At 22.6% G+C, this 21,156-nt stretch overlaps 3 protein-coding genes across 3 annotated transcripts; all 3 read left to right on the top strand.

Annotated features, from left to right (window-relative positions):
• The first annotated feature begins 3,464 nt into the window (after positions 1-3,464).
• On the top strand, positions 3,465-5,621 carry LOC105360189 (chymotrypsin-2-like). Its single transcript, XM_011497021.1, has 4 exons — positions 3,465-3,541; positions 3,606-3,955; positions 4,221-4,481; positions 5,384-5,621. The coding sequence occupies exons 1-4, from the start codon at positions 3,496-3,498 to the stop codon at positions 5,543-5,545; spliced, it is 819 nt and encodes a 272-aa protein (XP_011495323.1). The 5' UTR covers positions 3,465-3,495; the 3' UTR covers positions 5,546-5,621.
• A 2,309-nt stretch (positions 5,622-7,930) lies between these two features.
• On the top strand, positions 7,931-11,579 carry LOC105360188 (chymotrypsin-2-like). The gene is made up of 5 exons (XM_011497020.1): positions 7,931-7,964; positions 8,599-8,686; positions 8,802-9,145; positions 9,366-9,626; positions 11,362-11,579. Exons 2-5 carry the CDS (start codon positions 8,641-8,643, stop codon positions 11,518-11,520), a joined length of 810 nt encoding a protein of 269 aa, XP_011495322.1. The 5' UTR covers positions 7,931-7,964; positions 8,599-8,640; the 3' UTR covers positions 11,521-11,579.
• A 4,499-nt stretch (positions 11,580-16,078) lies between these two features.
• LOC105360413 (trypsin delta/gamma-like) lies at positions 16,079-20,299 on the top strand. Its single transcript, XM_011497307.1, has 6 exons — positions 16,079-16,114; positions 16,198-16,251; positions 16,373-16,722; positions 16,880-17,143; positions 18,569-18,694; positions 20,279-20,299. Exons 2-6 carry the CDS (start codon positions 16,206-16,208, stop codon positions 20,297-20,299), a joined length of 807 nt encoding a protein of 268 aa, XP_011495609.1. The 5' UTR covers positions 16,079-16,114; positions 16,198-16,205.
• Positions 20,300-21,156: the final 857 nt, after the last annotated feature.

Below are 21,156 nucleotides of genomic sequence, written 5' to 3'. Positions count from 1 at the left end.
CACGATTGTTTTTTAGTTAATAATGATAATTAGACTGTACAAGTAATTCTGAATATTTTCATAAAAATGATAAAATCATAATAACAATAAATTTATTTATTTTTAATATTTTAATATTCCCCTTTCATTAAGAAAGGAAAAAAAATACTATTTTTGATAATTGTAATAAACTTAAACATTTTGATAATGTGAATGTTTCTTTGACAAATCCTATAACATATACATATTTTAAAAAGTATTTCTCTGTTACGGTGAAAGTATTGGCATTTGGATAAATCCTTGACACTCATAAGATTGATATTCGGCACTTAAAGCCATTATTACTATAATGAATATTAGTAAATATTAGTAAATACCAGCCTCTTCTTAACAGAATTTTTTTTTTGAATTTGCAAGTAATTGACTTGTATGATAATTCATCTCACGCGAATCAGCATGTAATTACATTGAGGTGGATTTGCACTATAATTTCAAAACTACAGCGTTTTTCATAATTTAATATTTATTATGTATAAATATTTTAGCAATTGTACATTTTCGTCAAGGCAATCTTAAGGCTAAATTCTATTAATTGTTCTTTTAAATAAATTGACGATTGAGTCTATTAACAATTTAAGACTCTTTAATTAATGATGGGTATTTTTCATTGGCTTACACGATCTATTCACATAAGCGCTACAGTCTGTATATTTTTACCATTGTACGATTTTTGTACTTGAACAAAAAACTATACGAACCAAATGGATAATAATTCTCACTGCAAACACATAAAGCGCATAGTTTAAATCCTGACAATTTATTCGTATAATCTCATTCGACTAATTACAATTTAATAACTCATTATCATTTAATCGCGAATTTACTAAGTGGTGTAATATAATATTTAAAATAATAATGTTATTATTTCATTTTTACTGTTAATCTTACACGAATTTACATTATTTAGTAATAATTGATTAATTTAATAGTTACTTTCTGTTGTACATGTCTGTTCTACTATCATTGGTATTATTTGAAGGATTTCACCTCAAGCGCATTATGTATAATTTATAATTAATTTAAATTTTAATTCAGATTTGGGTACTAAATCTGATCTAAGTCTCTCTAAAGTTAATATCTAATTTTTTTTTTTTTTTTTTTTTTATTTTGATAAGATGCAAATAGCCGTTTCATTTATTTAATATAACCTTAGTACTGTATTATGAATTTATCTACTTCAAATAAAACTCTTTTATTTATTCTAAAATTTTATATTAAAATTTGCTTTCTATAGACTGATATTCGCGTATTAAAGATATTTTACGTATATTTAAATCAGTATATAAGAGAAAACATTGTTATTAATTTAAATATTAAGGAAAATATTCAAATTAGAAAATATACAGTTAAAAACAAAGCTAAAAAACGAGCTTCTCTAATTATATATTTTGACTATCGATCGATCAAAAGCCTATAATATTTGAAAACTTATGTATCTATGCTTCGTACATACGTCATGAAATTTTATGAATCACGATAATTATAATAAAAATATGAAAAACGAATTCTATTATATTTGACATCTAAAAAAAAAAAGATAAAGAAAATTTTATTTAAACATAACCTTTTTTATCGGCCATCAATATTAATAATAAAATAATAGTTAAGCTTGTGTAAGTCAGAGAATTTGTACATTAAGAGTACGATTTGTAATAATAATAATGAAAAATCCTAAAATTATAGTAGAAACTAAGTAACAACTTACATATCTCAAAAAAGGTGGAATTAGTTTAAGTTAGTTTAATTCATCAAACGATCAAAGTTTAGATTAATTAAATATGAATTGAATGTTAAGCACTTTGAATGTAAATTAGCTAATCACAATTCAGAATTATTGAAAAATACATACCCAATTTAAGTATCTGTTTAAATGATTATTATTATACTTATATAGATTATTCGTATTGTTATGATATAGGTTAAATTTTAAATTGTGAAATTATTTATGTTCTTTATATCCATATTTCGTAATTAATTATAACATTAGGCATGTTTTTGTAATAAACGATTTTATTAACAATATGAATAATTATTTATGCTTGAACATTTAAAAATACAATATCAACTTGAGCACTTTAAAGTAATACTTAAAACTTATCAAAATCATATAAAGCAAACAAGTTTTAGAATTATTTATTATTAATTCGTAAGTATTTAAATCACAAAAGAAATATTTGAAAGTAAATACGAAAAAATAGATAACGTACAATTAATAAATGTTTCACTTAGGAATTTTTTTTATGTAAACAAAGTATCGAAACTTCAATCGAATGAATATTTATTGCAATAATCCTACGATTTCTTATCATGAAATTAAAATGAATTTTTCTATTGAAATAATTTGATTACAGAAAAAAAAATATGAAACTCTAGTACATTCATTTAGCTTTGTAAATTAAATATATATATATATATATTTAAATTTTTCTTTAAATCTTTCGTAATGTAATAGATATATAAAGCGCCTATAGATATATGTAAATGATATAATTATTCTAACTTACAAGAAAGATATAAATCATAAAATCATCACTGATCATTTAAAGGTACCTTTCTCAAAATTATTAAAATAATTTATATGCTTTCCAAATAAAATAATCAACAACAGAACTTTTTAAAATATAATTAATTAAAAAAAAATCGTATAAATACTTGAAGTAAATTTATTTCGGATATTTATTATTTATATATAAATTATATCTAAGATTAATTATATAATTATTATTATAAAACATAATATGTAGTTTTATAATAAACATTGTAACTCATCGCGTCTTTTATTATTACCATCGTTATGAAGACTTAATATTTGATTATTAATTGAACTTGTAGTTTACAAATATTCATTGCAAAATTTCTAAAGTCTAATGTAAAAAATGATGTTTAATTTATTGCATTATTATATTTATTCTATTAAATTGAAATCATGCTTAAAAAAATAACAGTAATAGATAAGTTACGATATATATTATTGATTTTGGATTTTAAAATAAAAATCGGCAATCGTGACCCCAATTTATATAGAAATTGACTCTCTCTCTCTCTCTCTCTCTCTCTCTCTCTCTCTCTCACTGTATAAATTATTAAAGTGGTATTATAAAAACCATTAGAAAAATATAAGTTTCTTCATATTATTACAAGAAGATGGTAAAAAATAAATTTCACAACAACAACAACAACAACAACAACAACAAATTTATTTAAATTACTACAAATTATATAAGTATAGTAGAGACAAGTATAGTACAATTAATTTTTATCTAAATGAATTATTCAAATTTTTTAAATAATGTAATCAACATAAAGGTATTGAAAAATCAAAAATAAAAAAAAACAAAAAACAAAAAAAAAACAAAAAAAAACAAAACAAAAAAAAACATTGAACATATATACAGAAACCATTTCCATCTTACACTTGATTTTCAAAAATATTTCTAATAGTTTTAATTTTTCAGTATGCATTTCGAGATCTACTACTTTATTGCTCAATTCGCAATACTTTGTAAGTAAGAAAATTATACTAGAAACGTAATTTACAAGCAAAATTCTAAATTCTTCTTGTTTAGGTAATTTAAGTCATGTAACAAAGGCTAAAGCGATGATTGGAGCGGGTATTAAAATTGTAGACGAAAATCAATTTCGTTACCTTGCATCCATTCAGCAAATAAGCCGATTAAACAATCAAGTTTTGTTTAACCACATTTGCACCGGAACGCTTATTTCAAGCAAAAATGTGTTGACTGCAGAACATTGTTTACACAATGAATTAAAAGAAAATCTTCAAGTAGCAATTGGATCAAACGATTTCAGATATGGTGTCAAATACAATATTTTATGGTGGCTGACGTATGACGCTTGGGCCGAACACAAAAACGACAAATACATTTTTCGAAACAATGACATTGCTATACTAAGGGTATTTATTCTTCCGCAATTGATATTATAATGCAAAATAATATAAAATTTCGTCATTAATTGAAATCATTACAAAATCTCAGGATATACAATAGCTTCTATGCTTCTAGCTTCTATGAATACATTTAAGCATAAAAGCACAAATGACGATTGTTCAGATTCAGTTGAAAAATTAATAATAATTAGTATTATAAGCATTGCTATTACAGTTATGTAAGTAAAGGCAACAATGGCTTTCTAATTAATAAAATATTTTTCCATTATAGCTAAACGGTGACATACATAGTATTGTTCCGCCACTTATTTCCAATACACTCACGTTGGGTTTATATGATTTAACAGTAACCGCTGTAGGATGGGGTAAAATTGAAAATGGCCAAGTATTCCCAAAGCTGAAATCTGTCGATTTAACAGTTATAACGAATTCCGAATGCGAAAACAGAGTTCTGAGATTCGCAAGAAAACAATATAATGTTCCACTAAGATACATATGTACTGCCGCAAACCCTCCAGCATTATTACATTACGTGAGTATTATAATTTCTCACTCATTTTTTTTTCCATTTCTTAACTTAAAATGATAAACCAGCCCTTTTATCTACTTGATAATATATATATATATATATATATATATTTTTTTTTTTTTTTTATAAAGACTACGATTGACGGAAGAAAAAAAGAAATATATAATTTTTTGTCAATATATGCTTAGTAATTTTGAATAATTTTTTATGTTATCAATAAAATAATTCCGTTTTCAAAACGGAATTATGCAACTTTTACTGCATTTGGCATACAGTTATACAATACTATGATATTCAAATGTATCTGTAAATAAATCAGTTATTAGTCAATTTTTCATTAATTTTCTAATACATAGTCAGTTCTACGATTAAATACTGCCATTCAATAGAAATCCTATATATATAAATATTTCTAATATTGCCAATTAATTGCTTATAATGATAATAAAAACAACAACAAAAATATTAAATCTAAATTTTATTTTAAATAAAGAATTATATATAAGATAATAAAGAATAATATAATTTCGTGTAAGCCGATGCTCATAATTATACAATATTTTTATAAAATTATGTCTTCAATATGATAAATAAATCTTCCTACATATTATTACCACAATAAAGCTTCTCTTCTAACTTAACTTCGGATTTAAAACATAGATACATTTTGCTATTATCAATACAATTTTAAATAGAGTATTTTAAATAAATATACTCATGAACATTCACTTGCGTACTTAAGTTGATATGAATTTTGATTGAATAAGACACTTATTTCCAAATCAGGAGCTATTTTATTATCAACGCACACGTGAATTTTCATTATACCATTTCATTTTCCATTATAAAATTATAACTATTTACGTACATTATAAAATATAGAATGCGTGATATAATTTGTTTAGGGTGACAGCGGTGGTCCTTTATTATATAACAACCAAATCATTGGCATTAGTATATCTACAGTTCCAGAGGATGAATATATCGTTGATCCAAACAAATTAAATATCCATTTAGTTACACAATATTATCAAGACTTTATTTCAGAGGTGAAGAATATACCTTGATTATACGCCTCAAGAAATAGTAGCAAAAATTAACATTATTAATATTATATTATTAACACATATAAATGCTTAAATATATTATATCATAATTTCTTGATTATTTTTTATTTAAAATAGCATTGGCTGTATTGCCTACATAAATTTATCCTAACATTGTTTAAAAACTTTATTTTATTTTACTATTTTACCTAATGTTCAAATAAGCAAATAAAAGATGTTGAGATAAAAATCGTATACATGTATATATACATATTTGATGTCATTAAAGAATAAACGATATAACTTATTTGTACTTGCTGGCTTAATTAAAATTTATTTAGTTGATAAAACGATGCTTAATTTAGATAAAAGATATTTTTTTGTATTTTAACAAGTGTTTGATATTTATATATAACTTATAACCCTTTAATGAAGTAATATGACAAATTTTGAATGTTCGAGTTGAACATTGAACATTTCAGAATAAAATGAATTACGTTTTAATTAATTAACCATCATAGTACGATGAAGTAGCTTAACTTCATCGACATTTTTTCTATTTCATAGCATTTGCTTTTGAAATCAAAGCTTATGGACTAATTGTTTAAAAAAAAAAAGAGGGGGGGAGGGAGGAGGAATTAAACAATATATCCCGAGCTATATTATCCTTCATTTATCTAAATTAAATTTATATATTAAATTTTATTATTTAATGTTATATATATATATATATATATATATATATGTAATCTTTATGATAATTGCTATGTCTTAATAATTACCTAATATAATTAACTGTGAAACGTCATGTTAGTACTTGATACAATAATCATTGTTGTTATAATTATATTTTGAAATTTATTGTATAAACGTTTAAACTTCCATAATAATCACTTTAATAATAATTAAGCTTAAGGGATTAATATTAAAACTTCAAATAAATTTTAATATTGTTCGACTCGTAATATAAATGCAATGTTTATAATTAGTATTAATGCATTTTTTTTTTTTTTTAAATTTATATAATACATCATTTAATTGGTAAATGGATTAAGTCAGCGTAATTCATTGTCATTGAAATTTCAATACTTTTCACGTTTAACATATAATTCTTAATTTAATTCATTGTATCAAATTATAATGCATGGATATATTTATTTAATAATGTAAATATGTTATAATTAAGTTTAAATATATAATACGACTGATATTCATGTTTATAATTTGGATTGTAATAATCATTGTTATCACTTTTAAGTTTTCAATTTATTAGTCACCTTACACTATTGGTTATATTATATTATATTATAATATTATATTATAATATTCATTGGAGACTTAAAAACATAATAATCAATATGTTATTAATAAATAAGTTAATAAATATTATAAGAGTTTTGCGATATTAATTCTCCATTTATATTATGTCACTGCCATTATTCATTTCATTTACAACATTAAATTAAAACTCGGTTCCATATAAAATTAGTATATTAATTTTAAAAATTCATTACTATTATAATAAGACATAATTAAATGCATTAAAGTACATATATGTAAAAGTAAAAAAAAGCTACATATTTGCGAATAAAATGCCGTGCTGGAGGTAACGGGTAAAAGTAAATTCAGAAATGAAAACCAATGGTTGAAAGGTTTAGTTGCACCCATGCCTACATGTCTACATCCAAATATGCGTGTATATGTACGTACCTTTTTATATGTATTTATAGAATGATACATATAATTGATATTTATTTGTAATATTATTATTACCGAACCACAAAGTCGCGACAAATACCTCAATACATTCAATCAGTATAAATACTTCATTATAAAATTAATTAATCAATAATATTTTTATTGCTTTTTTTTTTTAAATTTTAGACAATCATATAAGAACCATATAAGAAAGAAGATTAATGTTAAACTAATTAATTGTTAGGATACGTCTTTGACAATATATAAGTTTTGAGGCTATCATTCGCTTTTAAAAATAATAATGATTTTGGTAACATATTTTTATGAAAACAAAGTAGATAAATTGACGTTTTTTCATATTTAAATATTATCTGAAATGCCACAAGCAGACCAAAATAAAACGAAAATTAAACAAATTTATTCAAGTTAACGTTTTGAAAAACAAACGTATTTCTACGTTAAGTTTATATATCAACACAATGTAATCATAACGTGTATCGATATAATTTTTTATTAATTAAATTCAGTTTAAGTTTTTATTACATATCTGCTTAACATATGTTAAGCAAGTGATATATGTACGAATGTGAAGAAATATGATAATTAATGAGTAATATAAATAACAAATGAAAAAAATGTTTAAAATAAATATATTCAAAGAAAATACATTATTAAAAAGGATTGAAATTAAACAATTCTAGCATAGATCAGAAGTAATTTCAGCTTTTAATCTTTAAAGTAGGTAAGTATTACAAAAATAAAATCAGTCTAAAGCCAATTTAATGAAACAGATAATAAAAATGTACTATTTCTTTATTTTACTTTATAATTGAACGCCAAAGCCGTGAAATAAAATACTGTGCATCCAATTAGGAAGGAAATTAAAAAACTGATATCTAATAATTTGACGTCTAAAAAACAAAATTAAAAATTGTAAAAAAAAAAAAAATTAATGTACTTTTTATCGCTTGGAAGCTATTAATAAATTTTTATAAAATTAATTTTAATAATTTAAACAATGTTCATAAGCTTGTAATAAGAGTGAAATAAATTGTATTGTTTTTTTTATTTACTTTTATAAATATATTAATATACAGTAATAGTTTTTATCCATCATTTTCGTAAACGGAAAATCGACGAGGTATATACTTTTATCATATTACAGCCTGAAATTTTTTTTTTTTTTTTTTTTTTTTTTTTTTAATATAAATTACATATATTCATGTATCAATATTCGCATAAATCAATAATATAGCATAAAACTGTATAAAATTACCGAAGACAATTTATCAAAAATATCCATTTAATAAACATAAAATTTCTCATTATTTTTATCATTATTTTTGGCATTTGTTATTATTTTTATCATTATTTAGGATTATTTTGAAAGGCATTTTCATTCGTTGTAAGTTTTCAGTATGAATTTCCAGATTTTTTACTTTACTGCACAATTAATATTATTCTGTAAGTACAACAAGTATATTTTCAATTTTGCTTATAATTAAAATAATAGCAACAACAAATTAGTAAAAATTTGGCAATTGTACACCTCGATTTATTTAACTTTATTGTTATTTAGGTAATCTAAATCATGTTGCACAAGCATTGTTTGGTGAAAATGTTCGCTTGGTAAGATCAAGCGAATATCCCTTTGTCACGTCTCTCTTGCGAATTAGTACAATAAATAATCAGCTGACCGAAACTCATTTTTGCTCTGGTGCTCTAATTTCAATGAAAGATGTATTAACTGCTGAGCACTGCTTAGCACACGAATTGTTAGCTTCTTTGTTAGCAATGGTTGGATTAAATGATTTCAGATATGGTAAGAAGTATGGTGTTGCTTGGTGGGTTACGTATGATCAATGGACTGCCAGTCAAAGGATTTCAAAAACATTTAATCATAACGACATAGCTATACTAAGGGTAAATTATTTTACTATTGAAGTACTATTAGATCTAACAATTTGAAAATAAAAGTAATACAATAAAAAAGATATAATTCCCGTAAATGATTGATAATATATTCTCATTCTATAATAATTATACTCAAGCGAACGAAAGACAATTGCTTGAATTCAATGAAAAAGAAATAATTTTAAAGTTACAATAACTCTCTCATTAATAAGAGAATTATCTTTTGTAGTTAGCTCATGAAGTACATGATGTTACTCCAGCAACTATTTCGCGTACGATCACTTATGGCTTATATGACTTAGAAGTTGTTGCATTAGGATGGGGTAAATTTTCTAATGGCGAAATAAATCCAAAGATGAATGCTGCAAATCTGAAAATTATAACTAATTTCGCATGCGAAAATAAAGTTGAATCGATGCTAGGAATAAAAGATACTGTCTCACTTAGGTTTGTTTGTTCTATAGCAGAACCAGAAGTATTGTTACAACGCGTAAGTATTTTGTTTTTTTGTCAAGTTCTAGCGCGTTTCGTGGCAAATCGTAGATAAATCCTTTAAAATACTTGATTTTATTTTCATAAGTTTTTGTAAATTACAAAGTTTTACTCAATGAAATTCATACTTGTGATAATAACCGATGAAAGCATCATTCGGAATATTCATAATATAATATGATTTAAATACTTAATTATAATATTTTTGAATAAAATATTAAAATGTAATGTGTGTGGAATTGAAATTACAAACATTTTTTTACAACAGAATATATGTATATATATATATATATATATATATATATATATATATATATATATATATATAATAATAATAATAATAATAAACTAAAACACATTTGTTTCGTCGCGATAGAGATAAAATGTTTTCCACATTATGTTTCTATTACTACAGACCGACAATTCTTTTCATTTATAAAGTAACAGTTTAAAATTTTACTGTTCTATTTCATTTCAGATTGTACTATAATAATAAAATATTTAAATGAATTTAAAAAATTAATAATATAATTCTGTATAGTATTTACTATACAATTAAATTATTAATGCTTTGATACCTAGAAATTTATTATTTTCAAACATTACTCCGTTCTTATCTTATAGTTATATAGCGTTTAAATGAAAAGTCTAATTTTCTTTTATAACAAAATTATGTCATATATATACATATATATATATATATATATAATTGAATGTATATTCTCGGAATTTTAATTGAATATACGAGAAATAAGAGGATTATTATTGGTATCCTAAATCTTAAAAAATTTATAATAATAAAACTGTATTGACCTTTATTGAATTGAATTTGATAATAAATAATGGAAACTACAAATCTTACATATTTCAGTCGAAATATTTTTAAATTCAAACGACAGTTTGATTTTTTTTCTTTTTTTTTTTTTATAAATAGTTCGTTTTCTGCTATTTGTAATAATTTAATCTAATAAACTATATTCGTATTAATTATTTATAATATTTTCTACATATAAAATAAAATTTGCTAATAAAATAATAATTACAATATTCAATCGTAGTTAAATAATAATTAGTTGGAAATCATTTAAATAATAATGCAATAGTATTATCCAAATTATTTATATAAATAATTTATTTTATAGACTTTGAACAAATTTCGATAATTATAAATAATTTTATGCAATATTTTGTAATTTCTACGTTAATTTCTGCTTTATACTTAATTTATCTGCCGTGTCAATAATATTTATAGGTATACACTAAGATATAAATATCAATTTTTAATATGTAATTAATAAAAATAAATTTAATTGTAAATCTTATTTCTAGCACATTTAATTAAAAATAAAATTGTTCATAATTTGATTTATGCTCTGTCTATAATTATTGAATATTTTTATAAAAAGTAGTATCTTAATATGGTAAACAAATCATTTTGTATATTATTATGGTAATAAAACAGAGCCGAATCATAAAATATCAATTAATATTTCATTAATATTAGCATAATTTTAAATAAAGTATTTAAATAAATACAGTAACGTTGTTTTACTCGCGCGCTTACGTTGCCATTAACTTTAATTAAATATTAAGACACTTATTTGCAAATCAGGAGATATTTTTATCGTTAACATTAATTATATTGGCGCATATTTAATCTACGTATCCGTAATTATGATCATGGGCATTTAAGTATATTTTAAAATATATAACATGAAATATTACTTTTCTAGAGTGACGCTGGAGGTCCTTTAGTATACAATGATGAAATTATTGGCATTAATCTAAGCGCGTGTCCTGATCCAGAAAAACAACCTTGTACATCTGCAGTGAATATTCATTTGGTTATAGAATACTATAACTATTTTATTTCAAGTGTAAAGAATGCCTGAGTATATCTCATAAAAAATAAAATTATATTGTATATAGAGTGCAATAAAATTATGACGTATGCTTGTTTTAAAATATTGTTTCTAAATATAAATTAATTATAGATTGATACTGCTAGATTTGTTTTATTCGTTTTACCTTTGTTATAACCAATAGTTAATAATATAACTTAATAATTAGTTGGTTGTTACGAACTATAACTATATATAGAACTAAATATATATAGACATAAACCTTATAACTAGAATTTGTTAATGGGTTATTTTTCCACCAATATCCTACCGAAGTTTTTATAATTATTTATTCTAAATTTCCCTCGTTTACTTCTAATATAATTACAACAAAAAAAACTACAACAAACAAATTTGTTATAGATCAAACACTTTCATAGATTTAATCGCAATACTCTACGCAACGAATAAAATTTTATTGATACAAAATAGTTAAAAAGGAATATGATATTTATACGCATTAATTGGTGAATATTTACGAGAGAATCGTATCTTTGTTAAGGAATTTGTGAAATGTACGAATCGAGAGAATATTTAGACTTTGCCTGTATCGTTGAATGTTAACAAAAACATACATAGAATAAGAATAAGTAAACTATAATTGTAAAGATTTTTATACATTGTACTTATCAAAATTGTGTAACATTCCTTTAGAAGAACATTTTGTTTTGAGTCAGCAACAAGAACAAATGCAGACAAAGTTCGATGTTTTTATCTTTACATAATAAGATTAAATCGACAGCGTTAAATGAATTAATTACAACTTGTCAAAATCAAAATACTATATAAATAATACAATTTTTCATTTCATTTTGTATAACTTGAAATTTTATGAGATTCAATAAATTCTATGCCAATACAAATAGACGACTAAAATAATGAATCTACAAGTATATGATTAAACAATTATTCAAAATTCTTATAAATATCAACATATCAAAAAATTAATTCAAGCCGAAAAATATTAATCTGCCAAATTTGATTAATTATATCATTAAAAGCCATCGTGCATTCGTGGAGAAATAAATGAGAGCAAATACAAAATAAACTTTAATTTTAATTCAAGCCATAGATTTGGAATGCATTATACAATATTAAATTAAAAATATATCAACGATATTAAATTAAAAATAACTGAATCTATATAAAGACGTAATGGAACTCCATAAAAACGTATTTATAATTACAAATAGTATAATATATTATTTTAAATTTTCAATCCAATGTTTACGTTTATCTTACGATTATCTCAGATTTATAAAAAAAAAAAAAAAAAAAAATAAGATAACTAATTCAATCTAATAATAAAAACACCTCTAAATGGAAAATTTCTATTATAAAACGATCATTACATCTACTATTGTTCGCGAATCTTCTTTTACAGAGGACAATCAGCTATGTAATAGCAACATATTCCATTAGAGATTACTTTATCAAAATAGATTGCATCTCAGATGATGTCTTCTTTCCAAAAAATTAAATTCATTTTCATTCAATGTTTCTTCATTCTAAGATACGACTATTACACTTGGCTTGAAATATTAAATAATAATTTATTGGATATTATATAATTTAAAATATCATTAGCCATACTGCTCACATAAAGGCAAATATTTTTTATACTATTACAATACTTTACAGATGGTAATCTATATCTCTGTATATAGAGCATTTTATTTGTTCGACGATAATCAAAGACTCTTTTGAATAATATTTAAATAAGAAAATAAAATATGTTACGATTAAAATACTGTACCATGTATGCACATATATATATATATATATATATATATATATATATATATATATATATATTCGATATATACATATTCGATGTCATTAAATAAAAACGTTATATCTTTTATGGTTCTTAATTTAGATAAAAGATATTTTTTTGGATTCTAACAAGTGTTTGATATTTATATATAACTTATAACCCTTTAATGAAGTAATATGACAAATTTTGAATGTTCGAGTTGAACATTGAACATTTCAGAATAAAATGAATTACGTTTTAATTAATTAACCATCATAGTACGATGAAGTAGCTTAACTTCATCGACATTTTTTCTATTTCATAGCATTTGCTTTTGAAATCAAAGCTTATGGACTAATTGTTTAAAAAAAAAAAGAGGGGGGGAGGGAGGAGGAATTAAACAATATATCCCGAGCTATATTATCCTTCATTTATCTAAATTAAATTTATATATTAAATTTTATTATTTAATGTTATATATATATATATATATATATATATATGTAATCTTTATGATAATTGCTATGTCTTAATAATTACCTAATATAATTAACTGTGAAACGTCATGTTAGTACTTGATACAATAATCATTGTTGTTATAATTATATTTTGAAATTTATTGTATAAACGTTTAAACTTCCATAATAATCACTTTAATAATAATTAAGCTTAAGGGATTAATATTAAAACTTCAAATAAATTTTAATATTGTTCGACTCGTAATATAAATGCAATGTTTATAATTAGTATTAATGCATTTTTTTTTTTTTTTTAAATATATATAATACATCATTTAATTGGTAAATGGATTAAGTCAGCGTAATTCATTGTCATTGAAATTTCAATACTTTTCACGTTTAACATATAATTCTTAATTTAATTCATTGTATCAAATTATAATGCATGGATATATTTATTTAATAATGTAAATATGTTATAATTAAGTTTAAATATATAATACGACTGATATTCATGTTTATAATTTGGATTGTAATAATCATTGTTATCACTTTTAAGTTTTCAATTTATTAGTCACCTTACACTATTGGTTATATTATATTATATTATAATATTATATTATAATATTCATTGGAGACTTAAAAACATAATAATCAATATGTTATTAATAAATAAGTTAATAAATATTATAAGAGTTTTGCGATATTAATTCTCCATTTATATTATGTCACTGCCATTATTCATTTCATTTACAACATTAAATTAAAACTCGGTTCCATATAAAATTAGTATATTAATTTTAAAAATTCATTACTATTATAATAAGACATAATTAAATGCATTAAAGTACATATATGTAAAAGTAAAAAAAAGCTACATATTTGCGAATAAAATGCCGTGCTGGAGGTAACGGGTAAAAGTAAATTCAGAAATGAAAACCAATGGTCGAAAGTTTTAGTTGCACCCATACATACATTCATTTATGTGTATATGCATATCTAAGAATGTTTTATAAAGCATTTTTTTTTCATTTTCAAATTGTATTAGTTTTTTGTCGTGATCTTCAATAGAATTTAGTTGATGAATCGAGATTTCCAGATTTAAATATTACCTCCTATAGCATTACCATTAATTTCAAAGACAAAAATAATTGTTCGTAAAAGTTTATGTTAATACTATGTCATCTAATATTTATGGAAATAATTTTGATTGACTAAATTCAGTTAAAATTATTCAAATAGGTCTTTATTGCGTAGATTTTAAGCAATTGATATATGATGAAATATGATAATTAATGAGAAAAAATAAATGAATGACAAATTTTTCAGATGATTATTTCTATCGAGAAAGCGTTATTAAAAAGAATGAAATAATATAATTCGATCATAGATCATAAAGTAATTTTAATTGTATAATTTTAAAGTAGATAAGTATTGAATATTATAATCAGCCTGTAATCAACTTTTATTATCATCCAAACGCTTTCTACGAAATTACTATTCTTCTATTCTATTTTCTATCGCCATTTATTAATTAGAATATTTAAAATATTTATAAATTTATTATTATTATGCTTTCATTATAATTAAATCTTATAGCATGGAAATAAAATATTTTGCATGAGTAAGACTCGATTAGTGAAGTAATTTCAAAATAATATGTTTTTATCTCATGTAAAGTATTAATATATTTTAATATAATTAATGTTAACATGAAATTTGCCGTTTCAAACTTTTAATCAATGTAAAATGTGTTTCATTGTTTTTCTAACTTCACGACTCAGTAACAATATCGATTAATAATTTTTTATTATTTGTCATTCTTATCTCAATACATACGTATAGAATCTATTATACCCACAATAAGATTTCGATGACAATTTAATAGTTTTAAATAGCGATTGAATATATAACACATTTATCCTACATATGTTTTAGCGCTAAAATTAATATTACTTTTAAGTAATCTTTTTTTTTCCTTTTGTTTTAATTTGTTTTATTATAAAATAGAAGCATATTTGATTTCCTGTTTATTAAACTGCTCACAATAACAAATTAAAAACAATTTAAAAATTGTATTTAAATTATTTTATATATATATATATATAAATTGCTTAATAGCTTTGTATGTATCATTATTTACTATTAATATTTACTGTTTCTTATTGAATTTGGTGGGGAATTGAGGTTGCATAAATATGTTTGAGTATTTAAAATATTTTACATATCAGATGTTAAAGAAATTTTTTTATTATTCAATCTTAAGATAAAAAAAAATATAATTGACAAACTACAATAGATTTTATCGATCATTCAGTTAATATACTAAATTCATAAGAATTCAGGCATTTGAAAACTTAATATAGATTAGGTAGTGACTTGATTAAATTTCTCCATAATATTTGTATTGATTTACTCATTTTTTTTTTGTTTTTGTTTTATTTTACATTGAAGTAATAAATATGGGGCTCAAAATTTACTTACTCGTCATTCAATGTATAGTTTTATGTAAGTAAATAAGAAAAAATTTAAAAAAAAAAAAAAAAATAAAAAAATAAATAAATAATAATACAATAAAACAACTTTGTTATTAAAATCATGATATTGAATCGATAGCCTTACATCTTAGGTATTCAATTTCGCCTCGTGAATTTAAAGGCTTTGGAGGGTGATAATGTGAAAGTAGTAGCAGGCAATGGCTTTGACTTTATCGTTTCGATCATGCTCATAGATAGTAAAAACATTCGATCGGAGAAAAATCACATTTGCACAGGATCACTCGTTTCAAGGAGAGATGTTTTGACAGCCGCGCACTGTTTGATGTATCAACAGCTCGATGAAATTGAAATCATTGTCGGCTCGATTGATTTAAGGAATGGTGAGAAATATCTTCCCGAATGGTGGATAACGTTTGAATCGTGGATTGAACGAAAAGATAGAATAAGCAGGTTTTTACTTAATGACATTAGTATTATAAGGGTAAGCTGCCTATTGATTAATTTTTGTAATAGTACAAGCTTTACACACACACACACACACACAAACACACAAATACACACACACACACACACACACATATATATATATATATAGTTCGTTTTATTTAAAAATCCATTAAGAAGGTATTTTCTTTTAGTTGACTAAGAACGTATCAGATACAATAAATTTTCCGATTATATCGACTACTTTGAGTAACTTCTTACCTGGAGTAGACGTTAAATCAGCCGGTTGGGGCATTAAAAGTGATGGCAGGACACCAAGGCTCCTTGAATCCGCTACATTGACAATTTTATCTAAGGCAGATTGTGAAAGCAGAATTGAAAAACTTAATGGATATAAGCTTGAAATTCATTTTAGATTTATATGCACAGTGGGGAATCCGCCTGCACTTTTGACTTTTGTAAATATATAAATTATTTCTCGTTATCGTTCATTAAGCACATAGTACTTCATGAATTGTAATAATGAAAGATTGCTTTCATTGCTTTCTTTTGAGCTACTCGGTCGATGATTTTGCTTACCATTTTCAAAAATTTCGATTTCGAGATAAATTATGCATTTTTTTTTTATAGACATTATATTTATATAATAGATTTTAAGTATTTTTTTTCTTTTAATATTGAAATAGCACACTTATTTATTGCAAATATAATTCTATTGATATACAAACAACGGTTATGTGTGTTAAATAGTAAGTAAAAAAATGCTTATAAAACAGTCAATTGGGTATAAAAAAACTAATTCCGAGGCTCCATTTCACTTTAAGCATTACGGTAAATACAAATTTTATAGTAACTTTCACTCATCCATAATACATTACTGTGCAAAGTGTGTTTTATAAAATAATTAATACTCTATAATAATTCCTTTTTTTTCGAACAGAATTTGATAATGCGCGGTTAAAAATTTATTTCGACATCAATTTTAGTAGAATCGTGTGTTGAACAGAAATCAATATCGCGATAAATTTTGTACGTAATATTTGCAAAAGCAATTCAATTCGTTATCATAATTTTTTTTCTTTTATGAAATATTAGCAATAAATTAAATATGTAACACTTCACTATTATTACCTAATTAACTCAATTTTGAGAACATCTTGTAAGCTTCATTTCCCAATGTTCTATTAATTATATTATATCAATTTTATTTTTTTACAATAACATGAAATAATTACTAATAAGTAATGCATTCGAACATATATTAGCTAAATAACATTTTTTATTTTCCTTATTCATCTATTTACTTTATGAAATAAGTGAAAATAAAACAAAAGTAGAATTGCTTATGTAGATAGAATAAAAAAATTAAAAAACGATATAATCGAAAAATAACATAATTTTGAAAAAACTTTGAATATTATTGCAGTTTATAAGAAAAATCAATAATTATTACCTTTGTTAATAAAGAATAATTTTTTTTTTATAATTAGTAGACATTTATTTAAATAAAATAAAATACTATTAACTTATATCAGGATAAAATCATTAACAACAAATTAAAATAAATTAAAATATAAAAAAATGAAATAGCATTTCATTTTAATGCAGATAAAAGCTTCGCATACTCTTTTGATTGAATACGCCCAAATACGTCCACGCGCACGCACACACACACACACGCACAAAATAACTATCAAAGTATATATATATATATAAAAATGAAAGAGATCATTATATTCAATATATATACATATATATATATATATATATATATATATATCTAGATATATCATTATAACGGCTTTCAATACTTTTAAATTAAAAATATTTCATATTTTTTTCTATTTTTATTGTTCAACTCATTAACGCATATTATTTTCTAGGGTGACAGTGGAAGTCCAGTTTTAGTTGACAATAAGATAATAGCTATTAGTATACAAACATCTCCACTACCAGAACAACCATTTAATAAAGAAAAAGTAAACATTCATCTGATTGTTAATTATTATGTAGACTTTATAATGGATATTAAAAATAATTTTTAAATAAGATATTCGAATATGCCGTTGATACAAATATTTTCAAAAATTTGATATTTAAAAACAATTGCAAAAGACAATCTTAATAGTTTATTGTAAAATTATAATTCTAGTATTTTTTTATACATATAATTTATAAATATTTATATTTCATCGTATTAATATGTTAAAAATCATATTAATTTTATTACATTATTGATAATTATTTGTTCGCTGGTTTTTTACAATAATAGTTTCTTCATTCATAAATTTAATCTTTTTTGCACAATCCATAAAATATAATTTTTTTTTAAATATTTACAGAAAATATAAGTATATGTAATACAATAATTGATCTTTCTCTCACTACATAATCATATAAAATTTTTGTTAGGAATATATGAAAAAAAAACAAACAAACAAACAAACAAACAAACAAAACAAATACGAAAACAAAAAAAACAAGGGTTTTCTATTACTTTTTTGTTTAATTGACCCAATAGTTTTCTTTCAAATTCTGATATTGTTTCTTCCTTACTTTCTCGAAGAATTCTTTTTGTTTCAAACGTGAGTCGATAAGGGAATGGAAAAAATTATAATGTTTATAAAATATATAACATTAAATTTAAGTATAAAATTAGAAACAGTAAAAATATTTCGATATAATTTCTTTTTTATCTTGATTTTTTTTTATATTACAAAAAATGTATAATTACATGCATATAAAAAGTAAATATTTAAAATTAATTTTATATTACTAGAAAGAAATACTTTTTTACTATGTTCGATCATAGTTATATAATTTTTCAAATAAATAAGCAATATATATGACATTGTTATACGATAGACATGAATTTACGAATTAATAATAACTTCTAATGACAGCAATATTTTATGCCCTAAAAGGCATTATAAATTCTGCTTTTATTTTGTAATATGTATTACAAAATGAACATATTATAAAATGTGTGTGTGTGTGTGTGCGCGCGCGCGCGTGCGTGCGCGTGCGTGTGCGTGTGCGTGCGTATATATAAAGTTTACATTTTCTTTTTATAAAGTTATATTAATTTATCTATTTTATTTAAAACTTTTAGTAATCACTTTAATCTATGAAAATTATAAAGCATATGTGCGTTACTTGACCTAATACATAAACTTCATTCATACATATGTCAATTATCATTTCAAATAATATATATGTATAAGTTTGCAGTATCATATGCTATGTATTGTATCACAACAACACACACAGAGCATACATTAATTTTAATATATAAAATTTAATGCATGAAAAATATAATTAACCGCACACTTTTAATCAAGCACACTGCATACATATAAATTTCTTCGCTACTTTAATAACCATTACCAATTAACTTTTATTCATTTTCTTACAATATTTTATCATCCTCCTTTCCAACATTCTCTTGCTGATATTATGCCTTCATAGTATTTTAATATTACAATGTAATTCATGTAATTATTTCGCATTTACAATTTTGATTAAAATTGTTCGAGTACATCATAGGATTCACTTTTAGTGTTTCGTATAAAATTTAACATGTCATTATTCAGAATGAAAGAAATAATGTTTAATACAATATCAGAAACTTAAAATTAGAATATTAGATATTCCCAATACTAAATACATTGTTAATTAATCTATATAAGTAAATTTGTATTTAAATGTTTTTCCTCATTTTATATGAGAATTAAATACTCTTTTTATTATTATTTATTTTGCTTTGCGTAATGTAAAAAAATAAAACAATTAATGGAAAATTGTTAATAGTAAGTGTAATTAATAATATTAATTTTAATTGATACACAACATTATAAACGATTAGAAAGGGAATTAAATATAATTTAATTTAAATAATGCATGTTAAAAAGCATTATAAAAATTATTTTCCAAGTCTTTACAGAATAAAATTTGTCTTGTGTATTAATTTTATTTTAATACTTTGAATAGTGAAAGATCTTTTGTTCCGTTACTTTTTTTTTTTTTTTTTTTAAATATATATATATATATATATATATATATATATATAATACTACTAAAATTGAGATTCAACAGAATTTGTTTGATACATAAAAAAATACACAAATGCATATTCTAAACTAATATAATATAATATAATATAAATTAAAATATTTTTGTGTACGTATGAAAACATAATTTCCTATAATTAATGCCTTATTTATATAATAATTAATATATTAATTTTGTAATTAATATAAATTGAGAAAATGTCTATAGTAGTTATACGTACAGAATGACTATGAGTATAGTATATAAATGCTAAAAGAAAGCCACGTTTTATGAATAACAATTATTAACAAGTTAAAGCAAAATTAAACACAATAGACCAAATATAATGAATGGCAATGATATAAGAAAATATTGCCAGTTACGCTACTAATAATATAATTCAATTGCCATTAAATGTAAT

Source organism: Ceratosolen solmsi, unplaced genomic scaffold (genome assembly GCF_000503995.2).
Source record: "Ceratosolen solmsi marchali unplaced genomic scaffold, CerSol_1.0 scaffold13, whole genome shotgun sequence".
Classification (NCBI taxonomy): Eukaryota; Metazoa; Arthropoda; class Insecta; order Hymenoptera; family Agaonidae; genus Ceratosolen; species Ceratosolen solmsi.
The sequence above is the reverse complement of the archived record's forward strand: the minus strand, read 5'-3'. Positions and strand labels throughout refer to the sequence as shown.

Coding starts and splice junctions, on each gene's coding strand:
- LOC105360188 (XM_011497020.1), top strand. CDS start 8,641: ATGAATTTCCAGATTTTTTACTTTACTGCACAATTAATATTATTCT. Junction 8,687..8,801: donor TGCACAATTAATATTATTCT/GTAAGTACAACA, acceptor ATTGTTATTTAG/GTAATCTAAATCATGTTGCA. Junction 9,627..11,361: donor CAGAAGTATTGTTACAACGC/GTAAGTATTTTG, acceptor TTACTTTTCTAG/AGTGACGCTGGAGGTCCTTT.
- LOC105360413 (XM_011497307.1), top strand. CDS start 16,206: ATGGGGCTCAAAATTTACTTACTCGTCATTCAATGTATAGTTTTAT. Junction 16,723..16,879: donor ATGACATTAGTATTATAAGG/GTAAGCTGCCTA, acceptor ATTTTCTTTTAG/TTGACTAAGAACGTATCAGA. Junction 18,695..20,278: donor ATCTGATTGTTAATTATTAT/GTAGACTTTATA, acceptor GTCATTATTCAG/AATGAAAGAAATAATGTTTA.
- LOC105360189 (XM_011497021.1), top strand. CDS start 3,496: ATGCATTTCGAGATCTACTACTTTATTGCTCAATTCGCAATACTTT. Junction 3,956..4,220: donor ATGACATTGCTATACTAAGG/GTATTTATTCTT, acceptor TTTCCATTATAG/CTAAACGGTGACATACATAG. Junction 4,482..5,383: donor CTCCAGCATTATTACATTAC/GTGAGTATTATA, acceptor TAATTTGTTTAG/GGTGACAGCGGTGGTCCTTT.